This window comes from Lepidothrix coronata, unplaced genomic scaffold, assembly GCF_001604755.1.
Source record: "Lepidothrix coronata isolate B3197 unplaced genomic scaffold, Lepidothrix_coronata-1.0 Scaffold44, whole genome shotgun sequence".
Classification (NCBI taxonomy): domain Eukaryota; kingdom Metazoa; phylum Chordata; class Aves; order Passeriformes; family Pipridae; genus Lepidothrix; species Lepidothrix coronata.
The window spans coordinates 2,405,318-2,433,158 of NW_016690224.1; the positions used below are offsets into that span (position 1 = coordinate 2,405,318).

The 27,841-nt window shown below is 53.1% G+C and overlaps 1 protein-coding gene across 1 annotated transcript in view; it reads left to right on the top strand.

The window, feature by feature from the left end:
- The window catches only part of MYO18B (myosin XVIIIB), a 53,139-nt gene that overhangs the window by 19,578 nt on the left and 5,720 nt on the right, over window positions 1–27,841 (top strand). Inside the window, exons 20-39 of the mRNA XM_017814391.1 lie at window positions 462–590; window positions 845–988; window positions 1,628–1,717; window positions 3,039–3,158; window positions 3,274–3,382; window positions 3,987–4,111; window positions 5,196–5,350; window positions 5,688–5,811; window positions 6,503–6,703; window positions 6,828–6,938; window positions 7,649–7,753; window positions 10,073–10,219; window positions 13,292–13,405; window positions 13,845–13,961; window positions 14,625–14,708; window positions 15,786–15,923; window positions 16,180–16,365; window positions 24,276–24,409; window positions 25,431–25,472; window positions 25,766–25,927. Coding sequence (XP_017669880.1) covers window positions 462–590; window positions 845–988; window positions 1,628–1,717; window positions 3,039–3,158; window positions 3,274–3,382; window positions 3,987–4,111; window positions 5,196–5,350; window positions 5,688–5,811; window positions 6,503–6,703; window positions 6,828–6,938; window positions 7,649–7,753; window positions 10,073–10,219; window positions 13,292–13,405; window positions 13,845–13,961; window positions 14,625–14,708; window positions 15,786–15,923; window positions 16,180–16,365; window positions 24,276–24,409; window positions 25,431–25,472; window positions 25,766–25,927 — 2,537 coding nt within the window. The remainder of the gene's footprint in view (window positions 1–461; window positions 591–844; window positions 989–1,627; window positions 1,718–3,038; window positions 3,159–3,273; window positions 3,383–3,986; window positions 4,112–5,195; window positions 5,351–5,687; window positions 5,812–6,502; window positions 6,704–6,827; window positions 6,939–7,648; window positions 7,754–10,072; window positions 10,220–13,291; window positions 13,406–13,844; window positions 13,962–14,624; window positions 14,709–15,785; window positions 15,924–16,179; window positions 16,366–24,275; window positions 24,410–25,430; window positions 25,473–25,765; window positions 25,928–27,841) is intronic.

A 27,841-nucleotide genomic window follows, 5' to 3' on the forward strand; every position in this document is an offset into this window, starting at 1 on the left:
AGATACCTTAAACACTCAGAGGTTGATACCGGGCTGAATTCAATGGCATCAGCAGATCTCTACCATTTACATGGTGTTTGTGACCAGTTCAGTGAACGAAAACAACGTAGCTCGCTATCCTAATGCACTGTTGCTGTTACCTGTTTGTAGCTGGTTTTACTTGTGCACAGCTATGTGTTACTGTGCCTGTCTGTGTGCTACCTGTGCTTATCTCTGTATTGTCTGTGTGTATCTGTGCACTGCCTGTGCATGTCTCTGTGTTACCCGTGCATAGCTGTGTCTGACCTGTCAGAAGCCGCTGAGATGTCCATCCATCCCTGCACTGGGGGGAACAGGCAGCATCCAAAGGGAAGGGTTTTGAGGAATTGCACGTTGTGATAGTCAATGCTTCTGTTAAACAGGAGGAGGGAGAGGTTTCAGTCCCTGTCCTGGGGGTGTGTAACCTCTGTACTTGCTCTCAGGTGTTCCTGAAGCCAGGGGTCATCTCCAGACTGGAGAAGCAGCGTGACAAGCTGATAACCCAGAAGATGACCCTGCTCCAGGCTGCTTGCAAGGGCTTCCTCAGCCGCCAGAAGTTCAAGAGGTTGAAGGTACCCATCCCGTTGGTTAGGGATACCTGTGCCCACTCGGATCAGCACTGCTGGGATATGGCCCAGAGCATCCAAATTACAGCTCTTTTGAGCTCCTTTGAAGGGTACCCGCTTTGCCCTGTCCCGTGGGCAGCCGTGAGATGCCACACTGCCATCCCCTGACCTCCTCTGCCACCTCATCCCCCTCCAGCCTGGTGCCCCAGCCTGGTCCTTCCTGGCTGGGTGAGAGTCACTGCTGCTGTGTCTCCCCGCAGATCCAGCGCCTCGCCATCCGCTGCATCCAGAAGAACCTGGTGGTCTTCCAGGCAGTCAGGCACTGGCTCTGGTGGCAGTTGCTGAGCCATGTGCGGCCCTTGCTCAGTGTTAACCTGGCGGAGGACCAGCTCCGTGCAAAAGAGGTGTGTACCGAGGAATGGGATGGGTGGGATGGGGCAGATCAGTGCTAAATTCCTAGTCAATCTTCCCTGGCATCCTGTTCTCCCTGTTGCCTGAGTGAGGTTTTAACAAGGTGTTTTCAGGCTGGTTCAGCTGAAATAAAAGCTGCCTAAACCCACCTGGGAACCATCAGGCCCCATCACCCGTTAACCCCTGTTTTTATCAGGACTCTGCACTTCTGCTTCTGCTCAGTGTTGGACATCAAAGCAGGACAAGGCTGCACGGAGCAGCTCCTGCTGCCTGGAAAGGAATCACAGCCAACACTGTGCCTTTGCACTGCGCTGTGATACCTGCCAGGGCCCTGGGACACTTCCTGGGCGCGATACAGGCCTCTGGCTGTTCAACCCAGGCTTTTGAGGTTTGCTGCTTTCTCATAAAATGTGCTCTACGCACACCCAAGCTGACATTGCCTCCGATGGAATTCATGTCAAGGGCTGTAGTCCCAGCAATTTGCAGTGAGCAGCCTTCAAAACTGCCTGGTAAATTTTACTAATAAGGCAGCTATGTCTCTTCCACTTATTTTGAACAGAAAACAAGGTTTTCATAAATAAACCAAGGATGCTGGAACTCTCCATGTGTGTTTTTTTCCCAATCTTCCCTAGGAGGAGCTGGCGGCGCTGAGAAGGAAGCTGGAAAAATCCAAGCAGGCATGCAGTGAGCTCAGGCAGACTGCAGAGAGGCAGGAGAGCAAGGTACAGCCTCAAAAACCTCTGATACAGCTCCAAAAACCTCCGGTACAGTCCCCAATGCCTCTGCCACAGCCCTGCTTGGCCAGGTTGGGAATGAAGCTGTATCAGGATGAATAGGAGCACCAGTTCCACCACAGCTGGAGGAGCCGTGGGCAGCAGTGGGGTGGGCAGTGGTGGCTGCCAGCAATGACCTTATCTGGGAGTGGTTCTCTGAGCAGAACCATGATGGGCTGTGGTGCCCAGCTGCAACATTCCAGACTGGCATCACTGCAGGTTGCCCAGAGAAGCTGTGGCTGCTCCATCCCTGGAAGTGTTCAAGGCCGTGTCGGACAGGGCTTGGAGCAACCTGGTCTAGTGGAAGGTGTCCCTGCCCATGGCAGGGGCTGGCACTGGATATATTTGGGGTCCTTTCCAATTCAAATCATTCTGGGATTCCATAATCCCCAGATAGCTGCTGGTCCTTCGTGGGTTCTGCTCTCTGATGCAAGGGCTCTTGTGTGATTGTGCCTGGGATCTTGCCAAGCATCGTGGAGAGAAGGAGCTCCCAAGGTTTCTATTAATACCTGGGCTTGCCCAGATCACTGGGCTGCAGCGTGGCTGAGCTGGGGTCTAGGCTGCAGCTCTGGTTAAGGGTGCCAACAGCCCCGAGGGCCTGGAATCTCCTTCTCAATGGGAAGGAAGTAAAGATGATTTAGTTTAAGCTCTCTGTTAAAGGGCTGGGAATGCTGATCAAGTTGAATGCCTCAGGGCAGACCCAAAAAAACTCCCCAGGGACAGGAAACCTGTGGGATTTGCTTACTGAGTTTAACTTGTGAGACCCTCTAAGGAGCTGCTGCCTGCAAAATGTGAAGTGCCTTAGAATGCTGTCAGATGCAGAAAAAGAAGCATTGGAATCTTGTGTTTTCCTGTGGCCCTGCTGCCTCTGCAGCCCCTCGCTCGGCCAGCTGAGCAGGATAGAGCATGTGCCCCTCTGCTCTGCGAAAAATGAAATTGATTCTCTGAATTAATAATTCTCCCCTTCATTCATCTGCTTCTGGTTTCAAAGGAAATTTAATGTAATCAAATAGAACAATGGAGAAATCTGATGAGCCCTGGCTGCAGCGCAGTGCAGGCAGTGTGGCACAGGCAGCCTGGCAGAGGCAGCTGGACGCTGCCAAATGGGATCCTGGGCTCCCACTGGTGGTGCTGGTCAGCGCTGGTGTGCACTGACCACCTCCCCAAAGGGCAGGCAGAGAGCACTCAAGACTGTGGGGTTGATGTGGGATGGCTGACCCCACTGATCCGGCGTGCACAACCATGCCCAGACTGACCTCCATCCCCCCAGATCATCGACCTGACAACAGAGCTGTCAGACGAGTGGTACAAGGGCGATGTCATCTGCCAGGCCCTGGATGGGGAGCGAGCAGAGCGGCTCCGGGGTGCCCGTGAGCTGCAGGAGCTGCAGGTATGAGAGCCCTGAGCCCCTGGGCCATGCCAGTGTCAATGCCTTCCTCCTGGCACAGCCTTGCTGGACCCTAGACCCAGGTAGACCTGCTCCCTTCCTCCTTTGGTTTCCCCAGAGCAAACATAACCAAGTGCAGAAGAAACTGGAGTCAGTGGAAAAGCAGCTGGAAGAGGCCCAACAGCTGGTCCAGCTGCGGGAAATGAAGATAAGTGGCTCTGGAGGAGGTAGGAATGTCCCTCTGCAGGTGATGCATGCTCCAGGCATCCAGCCTGATCCATGGGGTCAGCAGAGCCACAAAGCAGAGGGCAGAGGTTTGGCCACTCCAGTCAGTGCCACTCCCCCCGCCCCTGGCATCCCAGTGTATTTTGGCAGCCTGTCATCCCACATGGCTCATCTGGTGGGATCTGGCAGTGACAGCTTGGTCACATGCAGTGCTGTCTCTGGCATGGGGCTGGGGGTGACAGCAGGGATTCTGCCCCAGGGTGCTCCTGGCACTGCCTGGCAGTGCTCAGCACTCCCAGCACCTCAGAGTGTGTCTGAAGTATGTATGGTGGGATGAGGAGGCTGCTAAGGCACAAGTGGGATGGCATGGAATGGGATGGGGTAAGATGGGGTGGGATGTGACAGGATGAGCACACGCTCTTCCTAAGGCTTGGGGCAGCTCTGGGCACACAAAGCAGCTCTGTGCCCTATGAGCTCGGTGCTGGTGTTGGTGCTACCCAGGAGCTGTGGTGTCCTTGTGCATCCACCCATCCACCCCTGGCACAGCCACTGGGGCTGGTCAGGCCCAAGCACCCACCAGCACCCCGGGGTCTCTCTCTGTGGCAGAGGACGAGTGGCAGGTGCGGTTCGACTGCGCACAGACGGAGATCGTGTTCCTGCGGAAGCGGCTGGTGCAGCTGGAGGAGCGGCTGGAGTCGGAGCTGGGCACCAGGACGGGGCTCGAGCAAAAGGCAAGTGCTGCCAGCCCAGGAGGGGACAGGGACCCCCAAGTCACGCCAGGGAGTGGGGCTGTTGCTGGAGCCAGTTGTTCTCTCCCTACTCCTGGGGCAGGCAAAGCTTTGCAGGGCTGAGGCTCAGCTTCACATGTGCTTGTTGCTGCTGCTCCCACTGACCAGGGAACACCACTTGTTTTCTGCTGGCTTTGAGAATAAATGCCCAGAAACTTCCTTCAAGCTTCAAAAATCACTTTTGCACCAGAACATGGCAAAATTCCACCTTGGTCAAGTGTGAGTGTGGGCAGAGGGTGGGAGCTGCGGGGTGGGGAGGCTTGGTGGTGCGTCTTGGTGCTGTTCTGGGTTAGGGAGCTGGACAGGGCTGTGCTCACACTATGTGTCACACAAAGAGCTGCTGATGTAAAGAGCTGGCAGTTCCTGAGCTTTGTCCTGAAAAACCAACGTGCTTCCTGAGCGGTGCCTGGGAGTCAGGTCACTTCCTATATGGAAGAAACAAAGAAATGAAGATTGCTCATGGTACATTAAATGGTAATAAGCAAAGCAGCTGATTCTTAGGAGCTCGAGTAAAGCAAAGCAGCCCATTTGCTTTTAGTTAGCTTGGAATTACAAGCTTCATTAATGCAAGATTTTGCTTATTTAAAGTCATTCCTTAATGACTCCATTCCCTGACGTGTAATAGCTCTGTGTGTGTGTCCCAAACAGGATGTGAATCCTTGGGGGATTCTTCTCCCTCCATCCAGACACTGCTTTTTGTAGAGAAATGGGATCAGGCATTGCCCCGGGGCAGCTTTGCTGACTCAGCAGGAGAGCTGGGATGCTGCAGGCACTTGAGGGGGGGCTGCCTGAACCTGAGGGTTCAGAGCACCTCGGTTTGTCCTTATTTAGTGAAAAATCTCGGGGCGAACCATCCCCTGGGACCTAAATGGGGCTGAGCCCCAGGTGGGGATCTTACCCGGGGTTTATGTGCAGTGGGGTCCCTGGGGGTCCCTTCTGCGGGGCGTGTCTGTACCGCGGGGTCCATGGGGTGCCTCCCCTGCGGGATGTGTGTCCCGCGGGGTCTCAGGGCCGTCCCTCCCCGCAGCTCGGCGAGGCGCGGGCGGCGTGCGAGGCGGCCAAGCAGGTGTCCCAGCAGCTGCGGCGGCGGTGCCAGCGCCTGTCCTGCGAGCTGGAGGACGCGTTGGTGCTGGCCGAGAGCCAGCAGAGCCGCAGCCATGAGCTGGAGAAGAGGCAGAAGAGGTAAGGCTGCTGGGAGTGCGTGGAGGGCTGGGGAGTGCTAGAGCAGGAGGGACAGGGAAGGGGAATGATTACGGGTGGGTAAGAGGATCCTGGAAGGGCTGATGTTTTCGTCTGTTTTGACTGCTGGAGGTTGCACCACACCTGGGGGTTAGTTTTACATCCTGTTGCCGCGTGAGTTTATCATGAAATCACAGAGACTGTTTTGGGTTGGAAGGGACCTGAAAGCTCATCTCGTGCCGCTTCCTTGCCATGGGAAGGGACACCTTCAACTAGCCCATGTTGCTCCAAGCCCTTTCCAGCCTGACCTAGGGAGAGGTAACTGGTGTTCCCCCTCCAGGTTTGACCTGCAGTTAGCCCAGGCCTTGGGACAGTCTGCCTTTGAGAAGAGCCTCCGTGAAAAGTTGTCCCAGGAGAACACCAGCATCCGCTGGGAGATGGGTAAACTTCAGCAGAGCTTGGAGGTAAGAAGAGTCATCCCACTTTGCTGCATTATGCCCCGTTTTGGGAACAGCTTTGGAAGCAAAGCAATTACAATTAGAGCAGAGGCAATCAGGAAACTTGATTCCAATTTCTTTTAACACAGTTCTGGGAGGCACCTGATGTGTTTAAATAACTTTCTCCTCTGCTAGAAGAAGGGCTGTTGCTGTGTATAAGTGATCCCCATCCCGTGATTTAGCTAACCAGGCCCACCCCCATTGTCACTGAAGTCATTTGTGCTCTTCCTCACACCCCTACCCCCAATCTCACGTGCGGGAAGCTGCCAGTCTGTGTCCCACGGGATGGTGCTGCACCAGGTGCCACTGAGACCCTCAGATCATTGACCTGACAGTGGCAGGGGCATGACTGTGGGGTTGGGTAGAGCCTGCAGGGCTGCTGCCAGCACCCCAGGCAGCAGAGGCTGTGGGGAACCCACAGTAGGGACACCCACAGGAGTGGGAAGGTGAGCTCAGGATCAAGAAGGAAAGGTGTGCTCGGGGCTCATGGTGGGGATAGGGTTCTCAGTGTGGGGAAGGGGCTGCCCACTACTTGCTGGTGCTCCAGGGGTCTTGGATGATGCTGTTGGGAATGCTGAGGATACTAAGAGCAGGGTGTGAGTGCCAGGGCCCCCTACTATGTCCGGGCTCTGACCCCCTGCTCCGTCTGGCCGAGCAGCAGAAGGAGGCAGAGGTGGCCAGCCTGGCACAGCGAGTGGCCGTGCTGGACAGCCGGGTGCAGGAGCTCAGCACCGCTGATGCCACGGACACCAGTGCTGTGCCTGCACTCAAGAAGCAGCTCTGGGACCTGGAGGGCAGTGCTGCTGAGCAGACGAAGGAGCTGGAGCGACAAAGGGCTGCTGTCGATCACCTGGAGCAGGTACTGTGGGGCTGGGTGTGCCGGGGGTGTCCATCCCCACTGGGCACATCGAGCCCAGACCAACACCATCCCCGTCCCTTTGGGGCTGAGTGTTACCACTGTCCTTCATCTCTGGGTCTTTCAGCTTCACGAAAGGCTGGAACTGGAGATCGAGCGGATGAAACAGATCCACCAGAAGCAGCTGGAGGACAAGGACGAGGAGCTGGAGGACGTGCGGCAGTCCTGCCAGAAGAGGGTAAGTCCTCACTGGGTGTGGGGACGATGCTGGGCGCTCCTTGGAGCTCCCCATGTGCTCAGTGCAGAGGAGGAGCTATTCCAGGGGTCTGTCCTCCTCAGGAAGTGTCGAAGTGCTGACTTCCCACCACCAACCCAACATGAGCCTTGGTCACATCCTAGGTGTGCAGGTCAGGGTTTGGGTCAGGCATGAGTCCCTGCCACACTGGAGGGGCTGCTGGGGACAGTGTGCAAGAGCCATGTCTGATGCAGAACATGGACACGCTGCTCCTGGTAACTCCAGTGTCATGCCACAAGGGCACCAACTCCAGTGTTTCATGTTTGGGGATAATTTACAGAAAATACCATTTCTACAAGGCCATGAGGTCAGTGGGTGCAAACATAAATTCCAGAACTGCAGCGACAGCCTTTGGCCATGTCTGAGTGTGTCTCACAGGCAGCATGGCTCAAATAGCCATCCTGTCTCCCAAAGTCCTGCAGGCTCCTGGACTAATTCCCCTCCTCTGCACTTGCACTGCCGGGGGGGAGGTGCTCCAGGGGACACAACCCATTCCTGGTTCCCAGTGCTGGGTGGAGGGGGAGACCTCGATGTAACCCCTCTCCTGGGGGGTGCCAGGGCCCCACTGTGGTGGTGGCTGTGCCCTGCTGGGACATGGGGCTTTTGGGAGCTGGCTGGGATCTGAGCATGGCTGGGATTTCTCACACACACAGCTCCGGCAGCTGGAGATGCAGCTGGAACAGGAGTATGAAGAGAAGCAGATGGTGCTACACGAGAAGCAGGACCTGGAAGGGCTCATTGCCACCTTGTGTGAGCAGGTAAGAGGACAGTGTCTGTCCCAGGGGCTGCTTCATGGGCCATGTCCTGGCTAAAAACACTGCCCATAAAAATTGGAGTGGGAATGCACAAGTGCAGACGGAGCAATATCCTGGTTGTTGATGCATGTGCAGCTGTCCAGGATGCTCCTGTCCATCACCTCTCCCAAATGCCATCCAACAGAGCAGCAGTGTGTGCTGCAGCAGCACTGGGATCTGGGGGCTTTGGAACTGCAAGGATCACACAGGAGCCATGTGGTCCCACTAAGGACCTGCAGAGGGGAACTGTTCCCTTTTGTATGGGAGAATTTCTGAGCAGAGGGAGGCATCTGCTTTTTACTGTTGTTTTCATGAGAGTCAGAGTAGCCACATCTAACACTGGAGTGCATCTAACTGCCTAGAAAAGCAGTTTATCCAGTCCTGCTCTTTGCAGAGAAATTCTATCCCAGCCACATCTTTTAAACAAATCCTTTCTCCCTCTCTGATGTGTCTGTGGCAGTGATTGAGGTGCAGGTGATGGGATAGCACACCCAGCTGCTCTGCGTTCAACCAGCAGGTGAGGGGCTGAATGCAGCCTCCTTGAGCAGATTTATTGGCTTGGGCATCCCTTGGCATGGCCCGGAGGCCATCACGGTGCTCTGGTGACTAAGTGAGGTCCCAGCTGGCCCTTTCCTGGGGCCTGGTGCTGCCAGGGCTGAGGATGGCACCAGCCCAGTGTGTTCAGAGTCACCATCTCAGCGGTTCTGCACCCCAGGGCTCTCCAGAGCTCAGCCTGGAGGGTCTATCCAAAGCTTCCTGTCCACCCTCACACAGCCTTGTCCCAGCGCCACTCACCCTGGCACGGTAATTAAGCACTGTGTCCTCTGGCCATTGGCACAAGCTGGATTTCACCATTTCACTAGCCCTGGCAGTCACATGTGTTCATTAAATGGGATGAATCTGGGAGATTTGCAGCACTGGAATGGTGGGTATATTTCAAGTAGACACAAAGTGGTCTGATGAGGCTTATCCATAACATCCCCCCAGCTCCTGGCTTAGAAGATGTTTTGGGAACTGTCACAATAAATTGTGCTGCATCAAAGCAGGGTATTATTATAACAGTCCAACATGTCTTGCTTATTTGGTGGAGAACTGAGATGGATGAGGAAGCAGCAGGAGCTCACAAGGAAAGGCACCTTCTCCCTCCAGGACTGTCCCCAGGTGCTGCCCTGGCATCCCCCAGTCCCCCAAGGGCAGTCACTGTGTGAGGGGAAGGGGAGATGGAACTGTGCAGCTGGGAATTGCTGTAGTATGTGTGAGATACAACTGCAGCCTTGGCAGAGCTATTAAATGAAATCCTGCCTTTGTCACCTAAAAACCCTGGGCTACAACGGTGGGAGGGGGCAGCTGCTTCCAGCCACAGCACCAAACACCCTCTGGTTTGCAGAGGACAGTTCATTAAAAAGAGAAAAAAAACAGCCAATCCAGAAAACTAATTAAGAAAATGGAGATGCCAATGATTTCTGGTTCCAGCAAATTCCAGCCAGCTCTAAACTGGGCTACAAGGTCAAATCTATGCAGTTCATTTTAGCTAGTAAATAGAAAATAGGAGAAGGGGTTTGAAGCGAGAGCCGTGGAAAACAGCCTAAATGGAAAATGCTCTTATACTTCAATTAGGCTGAAATCAAGTGCTGAAACCATGTCCCTGTTTGTTTGGTGTTTTTCTAATTCCTTTATCCCTGTAACCATGGTTGCTCTCAGCTCGAGGGGGGAGCATAGAGGGTGGGGGTTTTTACGGTGCTTCCTGCAGTCATGTGGCCAGGCTGCCCCTCTGGCCACAGGGATGGTCACTGGGCAGGGATGTGGCTGATGGAAACCAGGGCTGGGCAAATGTTTTCAGAGAACGTCTTTTTTGGGGGAGAAAAATGTGGTATTTTGGTGGAATCTGCTAGTTCTAATGTTCACAAAATTTATTTGCTCCCTTTCGTTTAACTATTAAATTATTTTTATTTGAAAGAGGTGATGGAGTCACCATCTCTGGAGGTGTTCGAGAAGTGACTGGATGTGGCAGTCAGCACTCTGGTCTAGTTGATGAGGTGGTGATGGGTCAAAGGTTGGACTCGATGATCCTGGAGGTCTTTTCCAACCTAAATTATTCCATGATTCTGTGATTCTATGATTCTATGAAAATGGTAATATTTATACATACATATTTAATGTGTTCTTGCATCATGACCTCAGCATTACCAAAATGTTCTTACGTTGTGTGGGGAATGCCTTGGGGTGAGATGAAAGGTTCTGATGGAGGTGAAGGGCTCAGGACACCCTCTGTCCCCTCCCCAGATCGGCCACCGTGACTTCGACGTGGAGAAGCGGCTGCGGCGGGACCTGCGCCGGACACGCGCCCTCCTCGCCGACGTGCGGCTGCTGCTGGCGGCCCCCACGGAGCCCGGAGCCAGCTCCCAGGAGCTGGAGCTCCTACGCAAGCAGGTGGGGACCTTTGGCAGAGCAGGGAAGCCACAGGGAATATTTCCAGCTCTCCTGCTTTGAGTCACATGCAGAGCGAGCGGTGACCCCGCGAGCATCACCCACGCAGGCAGGGTGCAGTGCCTCACACACTTCAAGGGCTCCTCGGAAGGAGCACTTCCCCATAATTAAGTCAACAGTGTTTAAGTGTTTTTCCCTTTTTTCCTGTTAATTACCTTCTGTTTGGAGTTTCTCTCTGTCTCTTTCGAGCTGGGTTGGGGCGGTGTTGCCATAGGGATGCTGTGAGAAGGAGCAGGGATCGAGCTGGGTTTGCTGTAGTTTGAGCAGAGATACCCCGTGTTCAGTGGTGCTGAGGGAGCACCTGCTGAGCAGCTACAGGTGTGTGCCAGCTTGTGCCCACCAGAGCAGGGATAACCCCAGAGTGAGCTTAGGGTGCTGCGGAGTGCCCTGCCATGGACAGGGGTCCCTCGGGGCTGCCCACCCCAGGCTGACCATGGACATGCATCCCACAGTGCTGAGCAGGGGCTGAGCTACCGGTGCCGGTCCTCCGGAACAGCTCAGTAATTAATCTGTACTGTACATTTCCCCTGGAAACAAACTAATCGGGAGGCATGAGTGATTCCAGCAACATCCAAATATAATTGGGATGGTAGTTCTGCATAAATAACAGCTGTGAGGAGCAGCTGTTCCCACCTGTGCTGAGGGAGAAGGGGAAGGTGAGCTCAGCCTGATGGAGCCAGCAGTGTATCTGTGTCCATGGCCATGCCCATGTCTATGCCCATGTTCATGTCAATGCTTGTGTCCATTATCTGAATATTCAGGGCAGGGGATGGCCATGGCTGGGACAGGCAGTGGGAATGGTCATTTTTGGCAGTCACGTGTGCTCTCTCTTATTGACCCAATGATGTAATGCTGCACTTCATAAATCCTTCAATGTTTCCCAAATCCCACTTTGGGGCTGGAGAGGTTGCACCACGCCTGTTTTTTCCTAGCCCCTGGTACTCTTAATGGGGGAAGGCCCTGTGCTCAGCTCTCTTCCATATGCTGATCCAAGGGACCAGCAGTGATGCTCTGGGATGCTCGCTCTGCCCAGGGACTGTGGCCATTCCCATGGTGTCTAGCCCCATCTTACTGGGGGAACAATGCATTTGGGCAAAGGAGTTGGTGAAGGATCTAAAGAATAAAGTCCTATGAGGAGTGACTGACAGAGCTGGGGGGGCTCAGCCTGGAGAAAAAGAGACTCAGGGGGGACCTTCTTGCTCTCTCCAACTCCCTGACAGGAGGATGTAGCTGAGGTGGGTCAGGCTCTGCTCCCAGGGAACAAGGGACAGGATGAGAGGAACTGGCTTCGAGCTGTACCAGGGGAGGTTCAGACTGAACATCAGGAAGAATTTCTTCATGGAAAGGATGGTCAGGCATTGGAAGGGGCTGCCCAGGGAGGTGATGGAGTCCCCATCCCCAGAGAGGTTCGAGGAATGACTGGACTGGGCTGGGTGACAAGGTGGGGATCGGGGACAGGTTGGACTTAGGGTTGCCTTGTGTTCAGAGTGAGTGAACAGCCTTAATTTTGGGGATTTTGAGTTTTTGCTGTGCCACCAACACTGAGACTCTGCATGTGTTAAAAATGCCACGTGATTATTCTGTCCTTTAAATTTAAACAATTTCTAATGGCATTCATGACGACTTTCTCAAAAGCCAGTGCATCCTACCACCAGCCCACGGACCTCCACAAGGAGAAAAGCTTTGCTAAAATGCTGCACTTCCGTTAATCAAAATCCATATGGCTGGAAGTATAGCATTGTTTCTTAATAAGGCTGAGGCATCCATTTTACGCAGGTATTTAACAGATGGTGTTCACAGCAAACTAATGTTGTTCTGAAGTTCATACATTATGCATTTTGGGGGGGAATTTCAATTTATTCTTCCCAAGTGGGAAAATTCCATTACGCAAAGTGAATTGGAAGCTGGTATTTAATGAGAGGTCTTGGAGATGTGTTTCTCTCTGGTTAAAATATGAGGAATTTTGGTGAGGTCATGGCAGAGGAGAGATCAGTCCCAGGGCTGGTCATGGATGCAGCTGCTTCTAGAGGAGCAGGGTTGGGGCAGCCCTTGGCCATAAAACCAGGGATCAATCCAACTGGTGTCTTCAACTCATCCCAGCAAAACACAGAGGGTATTTTTCTCCTGGTGCCCTCTCTAGTGGGAGGTCTCAATGACCTCCCACAGTGGAGGGAAATGAGCCAAGGATTGCTCCAGTTATAATCATTTCATGATTTCCCTCTTTTTGAGGGGGAGAGTTTAAAAAAGGTAAGTAAACCCTGAAAAAACAGCCTAAAATGCTCAAGCTCTCTCCGTGGCATGCAGTGGCTACTGTTGCTTTCGGGAGCTCCACAGGGAAACCAGGACCAGGCACAGGAAATGAGCAGTGAGCAGAGGGGTTCAGTTTTCTTTTTTGTAAAGAAAAGAAAGAAACCCCAGGGAGCAGGGAAAGGAACTGGATGTTCAGGTCCAACCTACGTAAACTCCTCCGTCCTGGCAGGGGAGAGTTTTCAGGATGACGCTGCAACTTCCAGGTGTTTGCAGCCCGTTGAAGATCATTGTGATCTTAATGGCTGAGCTGTAAAACCCGAGAGCAAATTAGCATTTATAAATGTGATCTTCCATGTGTATTTGCAAATGCAATTTACACCACATGAAAAGCCCATTTGCAAACCCCCGAATCATGAATTGCTCTAATCAGGAATTACATGTAATTCACATAATTTTGCAAATTAATGATCCCAGCTCTACATCCTGGAGGTAGAGGGTGGATGTACTATGGAAGGCTGTCTGCCATGCTCACCAGGACAGACAGAAGTGTTGGAATCTGTGGTGAGATGTGCTGGGAGCTGTCAAGGAAGCCTTGTTTTCCCTGTCAACCAGGAGCAGACAGGCTGAAGAGCAGCACAGGTTTAGAAGGTCAAGATTCCATGTGTTTTACTGGGGAAAAATGCTCCAGGGAAGTGGGAGTAGGCATGGCTGTATGCTGTGGGGCAGCATCATCAGTGATCATTCCCCAACCCTAATTTTTCCTAGCTGGAAGAGAGTGAAGCAAAGTGTGCAGAGGCCCAGAGGAACCAGCAAACAGCAGCCCTGGAGCTGGAGAACTTGCACATGGAGATGGAGACCCTTAGCAGAAGCAAGACCCTGGTGGGTTCCTGGAGATGTGGCCAGGGCAGGGGAGGTAGGAGGGCACAGTCCCCCTTCCTTGGGTTTGGCAGCAATCAGCAGCTGGTTTGCTAAATCAGAAACTACCAGCATGTTTAGTAAATCACCTCAGCATATTTACTACATCACCAAGTATATTTACTAAATGTCCGAGCATATTTACTAAATCTCTGAGGATATCCACTAAATCACCCAGACTGTTTGGAAACAACAGCCTCCAGGTGGTTTAATGGGTGGACAAAATTACTACAAGGGCCCAGCATCCCACAGTTCTGCTCTGTGGATATACCAGGAGCTCCCATTGCCTTTCTGGTGGGTTGGAGGCTGTTGGCAGCATGTCCCAGAGGACACTGCAGCCCGGGTGATGTGGTGGGTTCCTTGTGGGATGTGTGAGCCAGTGGTCCGGTGGATCCTCCTGCAGGTGGATGAGCAGCTGTTCCAGCTGCAGCGCGAGAGAGCTGATCTCCTGAAACTTATCGATGAGGACAAGGAAGTCCTGAATGAGCTCATGGAAAAGCACAAGGCTCTGATTGCCCAGGTAGGAGCTGGCACAGCATCTCCCTCCCAGGGAGGGCTCTTGGAAAACCCTGAGCCTGGCACAGAGCAGCCTGTGATCCCTGTGGGTGCACAGCAGGGTGGGAACCTCAGGACTTAGATGTTGTGATGAGGAAGGGACAGCTCATGGGTCTGACTCCTCTCAACTGTAGTTTTGAGTCTTTTTTCAAGTCTTTGCTTTAGTTCCAGTATTTGTGGAATCCTACAACTGCCCCTCTAGATCTTTTTTTTATTCTTTCTTTTGCTGCTTTCTCGTGCTGGGACTTTCTGTGCCCTATCCAGACTATGTCAGGCTCTCCCAAAGGATTGTACTGGGACCTGAGGGACACCAAGGCTCCCATAGGCACAGGAGCAGGCCAGCCAGGCTGACAATTCACAGTCTGGTGCCCCTGGCAGTGGTGTTATGGATCCAGGAGTCTGTATCTGAAAGGGCCCCGTGGGCAGAGATGACCTTGACAACACAGTTTCTGTCCTAATCCGCAAATATTTATTTCAAAAATTAGGAAAGCTGCACTGGGTTGGGAGACCGAAGCTCTTGCAGTGCAGTCAAGGTGTAGCTCACTGTGTTGGTGGCAGGAGGTGGCAAGAGCCAGGCCCCTGCTCCGAGCCTGGTTCTGCTCCCACTGCCAAATTTCTCTTTCTGCAGTCAGCAACAGACATCACTCAGATCTGGGAGCTGCAGACACAGGTGGAGGATGTGAAGAAAGAAAAGCAGAGCCTGCAGGAGAAGGTAATTCCTGCCCAGCCTGTGGCACCCAGAGCTGAAGAGTGGGAGCATCCAGGTATCTGATGGCATCTGAGTCCAGCACATCATCTGTGCCAGCTGTGGATGCCATGCTCTGGTCTGAAATGAGATCAAATGTCTGTCTGTGTGCCACAAAGCCATTTCTCCTCTGTGATGTGGTCAGGAGCCTCTCCTCCTCCTGATGGGCTGTGAGTGCCCTCGAGAGCAGCATGGGTGCTTCTGGGTGCCCACAGCCCTCGGGATGGGATAGGGCCAGGGCAGGCTGTGGGGCTCTGCCAGCAATGGCCTTGAGCTGCAGAAACCTTTCCATGCCAAGGCTCTTGGGATTCAGAGCCCTACTTATCCCTCCTGATCTGCTGGTGCTGTGGTTGGAATGGGGCTGACCCCAGTGCGGGGCTGGCCCTGGGTGGACACCAGTGGGTGCTGCACTCCCTCGCCTCTGCAGCTGTGCCAACCCTCCCGAGTGATGGATTTAATTTTAAACACATGAGTAATCCCATTAAGTTAAGTGCTTTATTGGAGCGTAGCTAAGCTGCCCAGGAATCAGAAGCAGGACTCGCTCCCTCCGAGGCGGAGCGGGTGGTGCTTTAGAGATAGGCCGGATAAAAGAAGGCAAATTCCTGTAGTTCTAGGTCAAATTCAAAATCCGAACCCGAGTTGTAGCGGGATCACTAAAAGGGCAGTTTCCTTTGGAGATCTCAGCGTAACAGTTGAGGATACAGCTTGGCCCAGGCAGCTTTCCACACAGATTGTGAATTTTTACGCCTGCTGTCCTCAAAGAGTGTGTGAGATGAGAAAAGCAAAGGATACCCAGACACGTGTCACTTGCCAGCAGGTTTTTCATTCAAAAATACATGTTGGTGTCAGGCCTGTGCTGTGTGGCTTTAACAGCGGGGAATCCTTTGGGAAGTGAAGGCAACGCTTTGCTGTGGTGTTGTTACCTCAGGCTTACGAGAAGCCCCCAGTGCGTGTGGGGGACTGGTGAGGGATCCAGGAGAGGTCTGAGGAGGTGTTTGCATGGCCAGGGGCCGGGAGGTGCTAACACAGCCCATCCTCACCCAGCTGCAGGCAGTGCAGGCGAGAGCGGCGCAGCTGGAGCAGTGCCCGGCCGAGCGCTCCATCATCAGCCGGCAGGAAGCCCGGATCCGCGACCTGGAGAGCCAGCTGGACTTCCAGACTGTGCAGATGAAGCGCTTTGAGGTACCCCCTCCTCACCTTTGCTTGTAAATGGCAGGCACAGCGATGCTGCCACCACCTTGGCTTTGGGGAAGGAAGCACCTGGGAAGGGGTGGGGAGGGCCAGGCGGGAGCTGCAGACAGTCCATATGGTTCATGGCACTGCTGTTATCTCTGTGTGCTTTGCTGTGGGGTTTATTGACAGTCAACACTGGCTTGATGCTCGTGGAGAGCTTTCTAACACCTCATCTCCACCCCCCTTGCTTCACCTGGCACCCCAGGTGCTGGTGCTGCGCTTGCGAGACAGCATCATCAAGATGGGAGAGGAGCTGGAGAACGCGGCCGAGTCGGAGGCACGGGAGAAGGAGAACAGCAGGTACTACCAGCGGAGGATGGAGGAGATGAAAGCTGACATGGATGAGCTGGTGCAGAGGGAGCTGGAGTCCAGCCGCCAGCGTGTGGAGCTGGTAAGGGGGTGCTGCTCCTGGGGGCTTGGGCAGTCCCATGGCCATGGAAGGGGATTACTGCTGGTGGAGGGTATCCCTTTGTGACCCCAGATTGATCTAAGAGCCCCAGAAATATATTTTCTGTGTGATGCTATGTGTGTTCTAAGTCTGGGGATGGAGCTGACCCCTCTGAAGGCACACTGTGGGTCTTGGGCTACTCCAGAGCTTGGAGGAACAAGAAATCACTTTATATCCCTCCACAGCCCCAGACTGTTGAACCAAAGCTGTCCTTGAGGCCCCTCGTGTTCCCTTTCTCCATGGCTAGGTTGGCAGCCTGGGCAGTCCTTTTTCTCCACGTTTTTTTTTAATGGGAGGGAGTTGGCTTTGACTGTTCCACTTGAAGAAATGCAGTTCACGTGTAGATGTGGCATTTGGGGACATGGTTTAATGGTGGCCTTGGCAGTGCTGGGGGAATGGTTGAATTGGATGATAATAGAGGTATTTCTAACCTGAATGAATCTGTGATTCTAAGTTGCTCAGGTCATTCCTGCACCTCCTCGTGCTGGTTTCCCTCATGTCAGGCAGAACCATAGTGGATGGGAAGTCCTCTGTCCTCCTGCCAGTCCCCAACATGCCACGTGCTGATCATGGGGCTCAGTGTGCTGGCGCTCAGGGCTCAGTGCCAACTCCTCACAGCGCTCCTGGCTTTGCCAAACCCACCCCCCTGCGCCAGTGGTGGTGGCTCAGATGGTGCCAACCAGCAGCTAAACCCACTCTGAGAGAGCAGAGCCTCAGCTGGGTTTGGAGAGCAGCAAAAATAGATTCACCTTCACTTTACAGCCCTTTACCAGTGTCTCTTTTCATGTTGTTTCTTCCACTAATCCAGGGGAAAGCCTTGCTCCCAAGCAGTAATTGAAAGATATTGCAGTTCTGCTGCCAGCAGGGCCAAATCAGGAGCAGTTATCTTATCAATGATCTTTTATTTAACAATCAAGGCGATTTCAGCATTTATTCCACCCCGAGGCTGCCAGCCTTCCTGAGGGGAATGATGTGAATCATTCCCAATCCCTTGCCTGTGCCAGGGACAGGCTTTGTCCTTGCTCTGCCAGGCTGAGCCCTGTGTGCTGGCACACCAGTCCAGCTGCTGGGACACCCTTTCCTGGGCATGGATCGAGGTCAGAGTTGTACAGCCACCGATGGGCTGCAGAGCCAGGAGGTGTTGGAGTGAGAGGCTCTGGGTGCCCCTGGGGTGCTGCAGGCATGCTGGGCTCCTTGGGCCACAGGGTTCCTTGATCCTGCTGCTTTCCCTGCGGGATTGAGGGAGCCACAGCTGTGTTTGCTGTGTTGACTGGGTGTTTCTTGCAGCTTTGTTGGAAGCACAGTGTTTGGAACACAGATGTGCTGGCTGTTAGGTGAGTTCTTCTCACTGTGTTTTTGGGTTTGTGCCAATATTTTGAGAAGCTTTTTTGATGTTTCATATGGGGATGTGAGTGATGGGTGAAGCAACGTACTTGGACTTCTTAGCACTCTCCTTTCTCCCAAATGAAGCCTGCAAAGAGGTCTGAAAGGGATTTTAAAGGCACCTCTCAAATAAGGCACAAAACTCCATAAACAGCTGAACTTGTATCTGCAGGAGGAAGGAGCCAGCAAGTCCTGCGGGGGGTGGGCTCCCCCAGGCACATCACACCATCCCAGTTTTTCCATGCTGGCTGATCAGAGTGACTGCTCCATGAGAACAGACTCCATGTGCACGACCACACCACAGCCAAGGGCTGCTGTGACTTTCCCGGGAGCAGAGGCATCCCCCAGACTGTGTGTGTCCTCTTAACAGCACTTAAATAAAACATGGGGCAGAGCTGTGATCTCAGAGCCCGGCCGTGCTTGTCGGGAGCCTGGCGGGGGTAGCATCAATAGTTAATAGAAAGCCACTTATGGCTCTGCTCCTGCTAAATCCCCCATCAATTATAAATCCAGCGTGAATTATTCACTTGACATTACTTAAGTCATGGTCTGCACCTAACAATTTTTTTTTAAATTTATTTAAATACCCAGTGGCAAGGTTGTGGACTTACCATGCACTGTTGAGGTTCAAGGGGTGCTTTGAAGGGACAAGTCCATTGCACAGACTGGGTTACAAATCCTGTCTTGTTTCCTGGGGTCCTAAGAGCTGCTGCCTGGATAGGTATATATATGGTATCTATATACCATATACAAAATAAAAGGTATTTTGTTCTCACAGCTCCTATTTATTAATGGTCAAGGCACAGGAAAATCCCGTGCCACCATCCCCACGCCCCCAGCCAGGATCAGGGAGGCTATTTCCATCTCTTCCTTGTTTTCTACCCAGCTTTGTGCAGTTGGAAGGCAGATTTGTGCCATTCAGCAGGGAATATCCAGGGAGGAGCAGGGAAGGGAGCTGGAGAGCTGTCTGCCAGGCAGAAGGCTTTGCCTTATAAATTTTGTAAGAAGGATGGATTCTGAACACTTTCCAAGTCCGGTGCCATCACAGCGAGGGAGGCTTGGTTTGTAACAAACGGCACTTGGCCCTGCTTGTCTCTGTCTTTGCTCTGGTTGCACGTACTGGGTTTCCTCCCTGGAGCTGTAGCTCCTATTCCCAATAAAATCTGGATCCCAGCCTGCAACAGCTCCTTGTTTCTCAGCTGCTGTGCTGACACCCAGAGCTTGACAGGCCACCTGCTCTCCTTGGGCTGCAGCAGACACTGAGCCACAGTGAGGAGTGAGAGATGGATTTCCAACTTGGAGTTAATCCTGGGGAGCTTAAAACAAGCCCTGATCTCTGGGCTTGTCGTGTGTGCAGATGCGCTCGTGCTTGTCCCCGTACAAGTGTCCCCTTGTGAAGCTGCAGTGCATGGAAGGATGGAGCAGGGGCTGGAAAAGATGAAGCAGAGGCTGGGAAGGATGGAGAAGGGTTAGGACCAGGCATGGGGGTCGGGTGTGGGCGATGAGCTGCTGTCACAGCAGCTGGGACCAGCCACCATCTGGGGTTTCCCTCCTGAGGCTGCTCATAGAACGGGATGGTGCTGACTGTGCTGCTGCTGACTGAACTGCCCGTTCAGCTTGGATTTCATGGCAGAAACCAGTCATCTGGGCTGGGGGTTCTGGGATGGGACTGGGATGAAAACTCTGGAATGTGGTCCAGCCATGGGCAGGCGCCCCTGGAGTCCCTCCTGCCTGGAGAGCCAGGTGCTGCCTTGATGGGATGCCCAGGGAAAAGCAGGGTCTGATCCTGCTGGGATGAAGCCCTGGCTGGCTGAGGTACAATCCAGGGAGATTTACTGTATCTCCTCCTGACCCTCAGTACCCACATACAGCTCCATTAACCCTGGAGCCCCTGGCCCTGGCACACCACGGTGAGGGAGGGGGCTGCAGGCGCTGTCCTAAAATCAGGTTTCTTTATCCTAAAATCATTTTCTTTAATGAAGCTGTGAAGTTCATCAGCATAATAATTAACTAATTTTACAGAAAACTGAAGTACAGGTGTGAAGATATTCTTCACAGGTTTGGTTTTTCCGTAAAAAAAGGTGAGACCTCAGTGTAAATAACCTTTTTTTCTGGTTCTTTTGCTGGCAAATCTGTGCGCTGCAGCCCCACTATGGCCACGCTGTGTAACACAACACAGCCTGAGCTTTAGGATTATTTTTTTGTTCCTTTGCAAACTTTAAAGCGTTCTTTTTGGTGCTTCCAGTGAACTTTAGAAGCAAAGCAAGAGCTGATTGTGCCTCCAGCTGGGAATGCCACAGTCCCACCCAGGCAAACCCTCAGCTCCCAGCAGGGTCCCAGCAAACCCTCTGATGTCTCTTCAGCCCTCAGCCCCCTCCCTGCCTGCTCCTAGGTCTTTCCAGCTGCTCTTTCCTTGAAAAGTTAATGACTTTGACGAAGTGTAACGACAATTATCATCAAAGGCAGCCAGTCCTTAGAGGTGAGGTTGGGTGATGGAGGAGCCAGGAGTGAAAACTCGGCTGTGTATGTGCTAATTAGAGCTGTTGTGATTCTGCTTTGCCTTTAAAGGAGTAAATTCCTTAGGAATCCATCAGCACTGGTGGCTGCTCACACACCAATTACGATGTGTTGTTCACCCTCCCCCCCCCACTCTTCAACTGCACAAATTTTGTCACTTCAAAATCTCCGAAAACCTGCGAGCTAATGACTTAATTAAAAATAATAATGATGGATGAATACTGCAGGTGTACACTAAATTATTTAAAGAAAAGTGATCCAAATTGGACTAATTAGATTACACTTCACTTGAGGTGGATGGGAGCGTGCAAGGGTTGTGTTGTCACAGCAGAACCACAAGCAAAAATACAAGGTGGTGACAAGGACGCGGCCCTGGATGCTCTGTGGTGCTGGCCTGGGCATCCCTTAGAATCCCACAAATCATTTCCCTGCTGATTTTGATTATTTGCTTTTAACTTCTCTTCAAATGCTTCTGCGACAAAATTAGTTGGAAAAAAAAAGCTCTTAAGAAAAACAGGGTGTAGAAATCCTTTTCCAGAGAAGCAATGAAAGCAAAGCTGGGATGAGGAGAGGTAGGGGGAGGGAGCTGCTGATTGAGATGTCCCCCCTCTCCCTGTGTCCTGTTGAGCTGCCAGCTAGTGCCCCTTGTGCTGCCCTGGCTGCAGAGGGCTTGAGCATCTCCTCCTGGCTGTTGGAAAAGTTGGATTGCAAATGGCAGGAGGAAGCTGCAATGGTGTTCAGGGAGGTGGTGGAAAGAGGGGTCTCACCTGCCAGCTGTGCAGGGGCAGGGCAGGACTGCAGCCCATCTACATCTCCTCCTGTCCTTGCTGACTGTCCTTGCTGGTGCAGAGCCTGCTCTTGCCTTGACCTCTCCTGCTGTGGCTCTGGGTTTGGTGACAGCCCTGCTGCTGAGCCGTGCCAGTGGCGGGGTGTCACGGTGTCGGGGTGCCAGGGGCTGTGTTCCTGGGCTTTCTCCTGTCAGGATTTCCGCAAAGTGTCGGTGATATTTCCCCTTTACAGCAAATCTCTTCCTTTCCCACTGTCCCTGCAGTGAGAGCGGATGGTGCTGGGAGAGGTCAGAGGGCTGCAGGGGCTTTGAGCAGGGTGGGTGCAGAGGGTCCGTATGAACCACAGGGAAAGGCATCCAGCAGGCCAGACCTGCTGCTGAGCACTTGACTGTGTCACTCACAGTAGGAGTTAATGATTTTTGCAGTTTAACTCATGTTGTCACGGTCCTTCCATCAGGGATGTGCAGCAGCCTCCTCCTGTGAGCCTGCGGGCGGGGTCACGAGTCCGGCTGTGAGCAGCAGCTCTGTGTGGGTTTGCTGTGTGCTGGCCATGGCCGAGCAAGCTTCTGTGTCCCTTGTCTTGGGAGAGCCTTTAACCCAGGCCCCCTGTCAGTAGGAATCAACCTCAGCCTTCTAAAATCACGGCTTCTGACGTGCCAGTGGGACGGTGCCGCTGGGGTTCGGGAGTCGACCTGTCCACCAATTGTGAATGGGAGGATCTGGTTTGGAAGTGTATTCGGAACCAGGCAGAACACATATTTTATTTATTGGCTATAAAATATGCATCAGCCGGGGGTTCTGAGCTGGTCAGGCCGGTCCTGCTGTGCGTGACTGACTGGTTTGGTGGAAGGAGCCAGAGTTGCTGTTGCCAACAGGGATTTGACAGCAGAGGATGCTCCTTGCAGCCCCCCGGTCAAGTTGCGGCTCTATTTGCTCAATATTAGGAGTTTTCTCAATGAACGTATTTCCTCCTTTATTTGCCCCCATTTCCTGCTCAGAGGAAACAAACAGCCAGCACTGCCCTGCAACTCATCCTGCTTGAAGAAGTCGGTGCTCAGCCCAGGAACTGTAGGAAAAGGGAAATGCTTCTTGGATTTACATTTAGATTGAAACAGTGTGTGTCAAAGGTGTCTAACAACTCCCTGAGTGCCAGGGTCCTGATGTTGGGACCAGCTTTGTCAGTTTGTGTTATGAAGATGGTATTTTGCATTTGAAATACAATTATATTGACATAATTATTCCTTTCCTTGACACATTTTAGGGTACAGAGGATAACATAAAGTGCCTCTGTGGATGAGATTTGGGCCAAGTGGGATGTGGCGTTGAGCAGTGTACGATCTTATTGATAAACGAGTATTTTATTTTCAGGCTCACATTCAAATTGCCACTCATGTGGCCTGAGGGCAGGACACCCCAGGGTTATCCACAGTCCCCAGTATCACCCCACATCCCCCTCCCAAGGCCACCAGTGTGGGTGCCACAGACTGTGGATGCCCAAGGACATCCCTGGGGGGAGCCAGGCTGGAGCCCCAGCTCAGCAGCATCAGCCCCGTGGAGGTCCCTTTTCTCCCATGGCTGTCATGCAGAAGGTAGTGAGGTCGGGGGGTACCCCACCAGCCACCGGGACACACTGTTTGCTGCTCCCACAACCATCCCTGGGGGATTTTGTTTGTCGGTGGCTGGGGAAAGCAGGGTTGGGGGGCTGGGGGAGGGGTGCTGCTGTGTGTCCGGCTGCCTCCCTGCCCATCTCTGTCAGGTTAATAAGAGAAGAACGGAAGAGAGGAATTAAATGCAGCAACTGAACTATATTTAATTTGCACCGTATCCTGAAGCCAAAGAGCAGGTTTAACAGAGGCTCTTATCAGCCTGTGGAAGGGCTGAGCTCTTTATCTGGTGGTTATTTCGCTGCCTTATCCTGCAGTCCCAAATAGCTGAGCACAGGCACATAGGCATCTGGAGCCTGAGGCTCTGTCCCCTTGGGCTTTTCTCCTCTTGGGGGTTGGTGTTTCACTGTATGCCCCATCCTGAGCCCCTGAGGTCAGCCTTGGTGTGGGAGCATCCCCACTGCCTGGGCCATCCTATGCCGTTTGGAGCAGTTCCCTTGATGAAACGAGTCCTTTCCACTTTCTGCCTGAGCCAGGAGGGAAGCAGAGGGCTCAGAAGCATGCAGTTTCAGAAAGCGTTTCTCAGAAACATTCAGGTTTTCACCAATACTGGTGCATCTCCAGAAGCCACTGTGATGCTGTGCGACCCAAACTGGGCTATTTCCTTGCATGTTTTGATGAACTGAGATGCTCTTCCCCTCGGGCCTGTGCGTCCAGTGATTCCAGGACTGCCATTATTTGGTGTGACAGTGTGCCGGCTCCTGCGCCGGGGCCTGTCTCAGCCTTGCTGCAAATCATCCCTCACCTTGTCACCGCCGCGATGGCGATTTCACAGCTGGCAGCTTCAATCACCGCAGATTTGCGGCTCGAACTCCCTCGCCCCCTCCCTCTGCCCTGTGATGGCTTAGAAACAGTAGGAAGAGTCCTTTCCTGGCTGGAAGAAGTTGGAATGTGATGAACACAGGGGTGCAGTGCCAAGTTGGCATCCTTAGTGTGCTGTGAGGCCTCCCAGCTGTGGGCGATGCTGGGACTAGGAAGCCAAGTGGGTTGTGTAAGATTGTAGAATCCTGGAATGTTTTGGTTTGGAAGGGACCTTAAAGATCGTCTTGTTCCACCCCCTGACACGGGTTGGGACACCTTCCACTAGACAGGTTGCTCCAAACCCTGTCCAAACTGGCCTTGAACACTTCCAGGCCTGGGGCAGCCACAGCTTCTCTGGGCAACCTGTGCCAGGGCCTCCCCACCCTCACAGGGAAGAATTTCTTCCCAATATCCCATCTAACGCTGCCTTCTGTCAGTGTGAAGCCATTTCCCCTTGTCTTGTCACTCTAGGCCCTTGTCCAAAACCCCTTTCCAGCTCTCTTGGAACCCATTTAGGCACTTCAAGGAGATGAAGTTTATGTTCCACAAGCCATTGCAGGTGCTGCGGGGCGCAGTGTGGATGACAAACCCTGGCAGGCACAGGGATCACTGGGGGGGGGGGGAGCTTTAGCAGACCCCCTGCTCGTGGTTTTGGGTGCCGTGTCGGGGAGCAGGCACTAACCCACTGCCACCCGTGCAGGAGCAGCAGCTGGCAGAGCTGGCAGAGGTGCGGCAGGTGCTGCAGGCTGATCTGGGCACCTCCATCCGGCGCATCGCAGACCTGCAGGTGGCCCTGGAGGAGCTGCAGTCCAGCAACGAGAGCGATGCTGAGAGGTGAGGAATGAGGGCTTGTGGGAGGCTGTGGGAGGGCTGTGGGGGCTGCAGAGGAGCAGGCTCAGCTCCTGTGTGGTGGGGAAGGATGCTGTGCTGGGCAATGCCAGGGTGGCTGTAACTGCATGTCGTTGTCCTCATGTGCTTTTGCTGCAGCAGCAAACGTGTATGAACAAAGGACTTGGTGTTAATGGAAGGTTTAATGAAAAGGTTTCACCATTGAAATCAATCTGTGTGGCCCAGCTTAAACTGAGCAAAAGCCCATTTGCAGTGTGGGTCCCATTCCTGGAAGTGTGCCATGCGGTAATGGGTGCCCTACTTTTATGAGCCACAAGAGCTAGAGGAGCCAATGGAACTGGGTGATTGGGTAGAGGATTTCACTAGCAAAAAAATGAGGAAAAAATTCCAGTGCATTTTTCAGGTGTTATTTCTACAGCCCTCCAATTTTCCCCTCTGCTACATGTCTAAAGAAGCATTGTGACAAATGGAGACAAAACAGATAAATGAGTTTAAAAAAATAAAGAGCAGAGGTGTGCTTGTCAGCACGCCGTGAAGGGAGATTTGCTCTGTGTAGTGATTAAACCAGGGAAGGGTGAGATAGAAACCGTGAGCTCAGACACTCGCTCCTTCTCAAAAGAAAAGTGATTTCCAATGCAGCCAATGCACCAGCCGGAGGTGAGAAATGCTTCCTGGCGGGAATGGCAGCTGCTGCAGGAGGAGCCGTGTGTTATGTGTTGGAGTGTTCTGCTCTCTGCCCTTTGCCCTGGGGTCCTGGCTCAGCCAGGGCCGACCCATGCAGAGAACAGTGAGGGCTCTCCAGCCGTTCTGGCTGTGCCCTGGTCTCTGTGGCACCGCTGCTCTGGCTGTTTAGGGGGTGTTTGCTGGCTCATGCAAACCTGTGCTCCGGTCATACCAACTGCCAGAGCAGCAAGTTCTGATACAGTCAGTTTTTTCCCCTTCTCAGCCTTGTGTGGTGGCTTTGGGGAGGCCCCCTGAACCATTGTTCTCTTGTTGTCCCTTGCAGTGTTCAGACAGCGCGGGAGTCGCTATGGTCCAGGAGAGAGACGTGAGTGAGCCCGGGGAGCTGCTGCTGACAGGCAGGAGCCTGTGCCTGCTTCTACCATGGGTTATGGATTACTGACTGCTGCAGGGATGGGTTACAGACCACTGGCTGTTGCAGCCTGCATGGGCAGGGGTCACAGTGACATCCGGATATCTGATGTGTGCCCCATGCCCATTGACCCGCTCCCTTTCCCTTTGAGCTCTGTCTCTTATCCCAGTGGGATGCTCTCACTCCTCTGAGCTGGTGCCTTCCCACCTGTGCCTGTGGATCTAATGGGGTCTCTCCTCTCTCCACAGGGATGCCTGCTCTAGCGTTGGCTCCACACTCAGTCTGGAACCTGCAGAGAGCGTCAAGTCCTGGCCAAGTTCATCCACAGGCTGGACATCCCTGGCAGGTACCAGCATGGCCGGGAGCATTTCGGCACAGTCCATCGGCAGCCGCAGCACCCAGAGCCTGAGGTAAGGGACCTGTGTGCATGGGGGATGTTGCAGATGCACTTTCACTGGGCTCCTTCAGGATGTACAGAACCAGAGCTCGGGGTTGTGGCGGGACCTGTGGAGTTTGAGGTCAAAACATCAAATCAAGGAAGGCAGTCACTGCCACGCCAGGATCAGTGAAACACCAGATGAAAGTCACTACATCAAAAACATGCTTCAAGCAGTATAACATCCCTTGATGTATTCTCTGGAGATAATTTAAAGAGGCGATGCAGCCTATTTGAGGATTTGTATGCCATATGCTCACCGTTACTGACTGAGGAAGTGGGATGCGTTTCTACAGTTCTAATATCAGATATGTTAATTTTTGATGGTGATGTTCATAGGCTGTGAGGGAGCTGGAGAGGGGCCCAAGCACTCACACAGCCCAACTTCCTCCACTTGGCTCCAGGGGAGACACTTCGGGGTGCCTGGGCTCAGTAGGTGCTCATGTGTCCAGCCCGAATTGGTGCCCATCAGAGGAACACCCCTACCCACACACAAACCCCATTTTACAGCCATCCCCAGCACCACCGAGTCACAGAGAAACTGGTTCTTTTTGGTTCATGTGTGAAGCAATTGCGCAAGTTTTGTTTTGAAAGGCCATGTAAATCAGGGTCTGGGGGTTGTGTCATGGAGGGAGATGGAGGGGATGGAGGAGGGTGTTATCCACTTGGAGGCTTGGGAGGGGAGAGGTGGAGCAGGGATGGAGCTTTGAACCCTGGGGCAGGGAGCAGAGCAGGGCTTGTATGGATCCAGAAAGCATTATCCCTGAGAGTATCACCCCCCTGTAGGGAAGGTGGGAAAGGTGCCAACCATCTGAATTCAGGGCGGGCAGGCCTGGCAGTGCCCCCCTTTGAAGCCCCTGTAGTGCCCCTGCCTGCAGGTTGGAGCTACTCCTGCCTGCAGCCCCTGGCTCAGGGTCTCTCTGATGCACTGCTTTCCCAGGGGTGGTGTACTGGGACATGCATCACTGTTTTCCCAGGTTTTGCCCCTATAACCAGGGCAGGTGCCAGGCTAAGGCTGGGCACAGCTCACTGCAGCTCCCACCTGCTCCCTGCTCATGTTCAGGTCCGTAGGTAGATTCTCCAAGCTGACAGAGTGTGGTCAGGATTGCAGAGTGCAATTTTGTTAGTATTAATCTCCCTGCTCTGATTCTGGTGAGATCTGTCCCCACGGCACCCACAGGCCTTGTACAGGGGAATCACTATTGTCAGAATCAATGTTCTGAAGAGCAAGTCCCCCTGCAGGAAACCCCTTGGGTGAGTTGGAGCAGTTTGGAGCGGTACAAGGCAGAGTTTAAGAGCATTTGGGCAGGGCAAGGACCTGCAGGGAGATCACAGAATGATGATCTTGGAGGTCTTTTCCAACCTGAATGATTCTGAGATTCTGGGATTCTGTGATAGGCTGGGCTGCCTATGGCCGTTGTGAAAGGTGAATTGTTCTCAGCCCTGGTCACAGTGTGGCCATCATCCTCGGTGCTGGGGGTCGTGAAGGGGCACATTGCAAATCCTGGTGTGGGGGCTGTGTTTGTCTTCAGCTAATCTAAGTTGGAAATAGGAGCGAGGGTGTATGAAGTGCAAACAAACAGAGGACGAGACTGGTAAGGTAATAAAAATGAGATCAGGGAAACGAGCTCTTCCTTATTAAGATTCCTTTGTCTTACACAAGCACCCAGTAATGAAAAATGAGCCTTGCTCTCGTTGGCTGCTCAGCGCTACATCTGGGGTGTTTGCTGAACAAACAGCTGCCAAGAGCCAGAGGAGAGTGTGGAGGCTGCTACCGCCCATGTGGTTACAGGAAGGAGAACTTTGATTAACAGAACCTTTAATTCTCTGCTTTTTAAATGCTTGTACAGAGTGCTGACCAGCAGACCTAAGCCTCCATAAATATGAC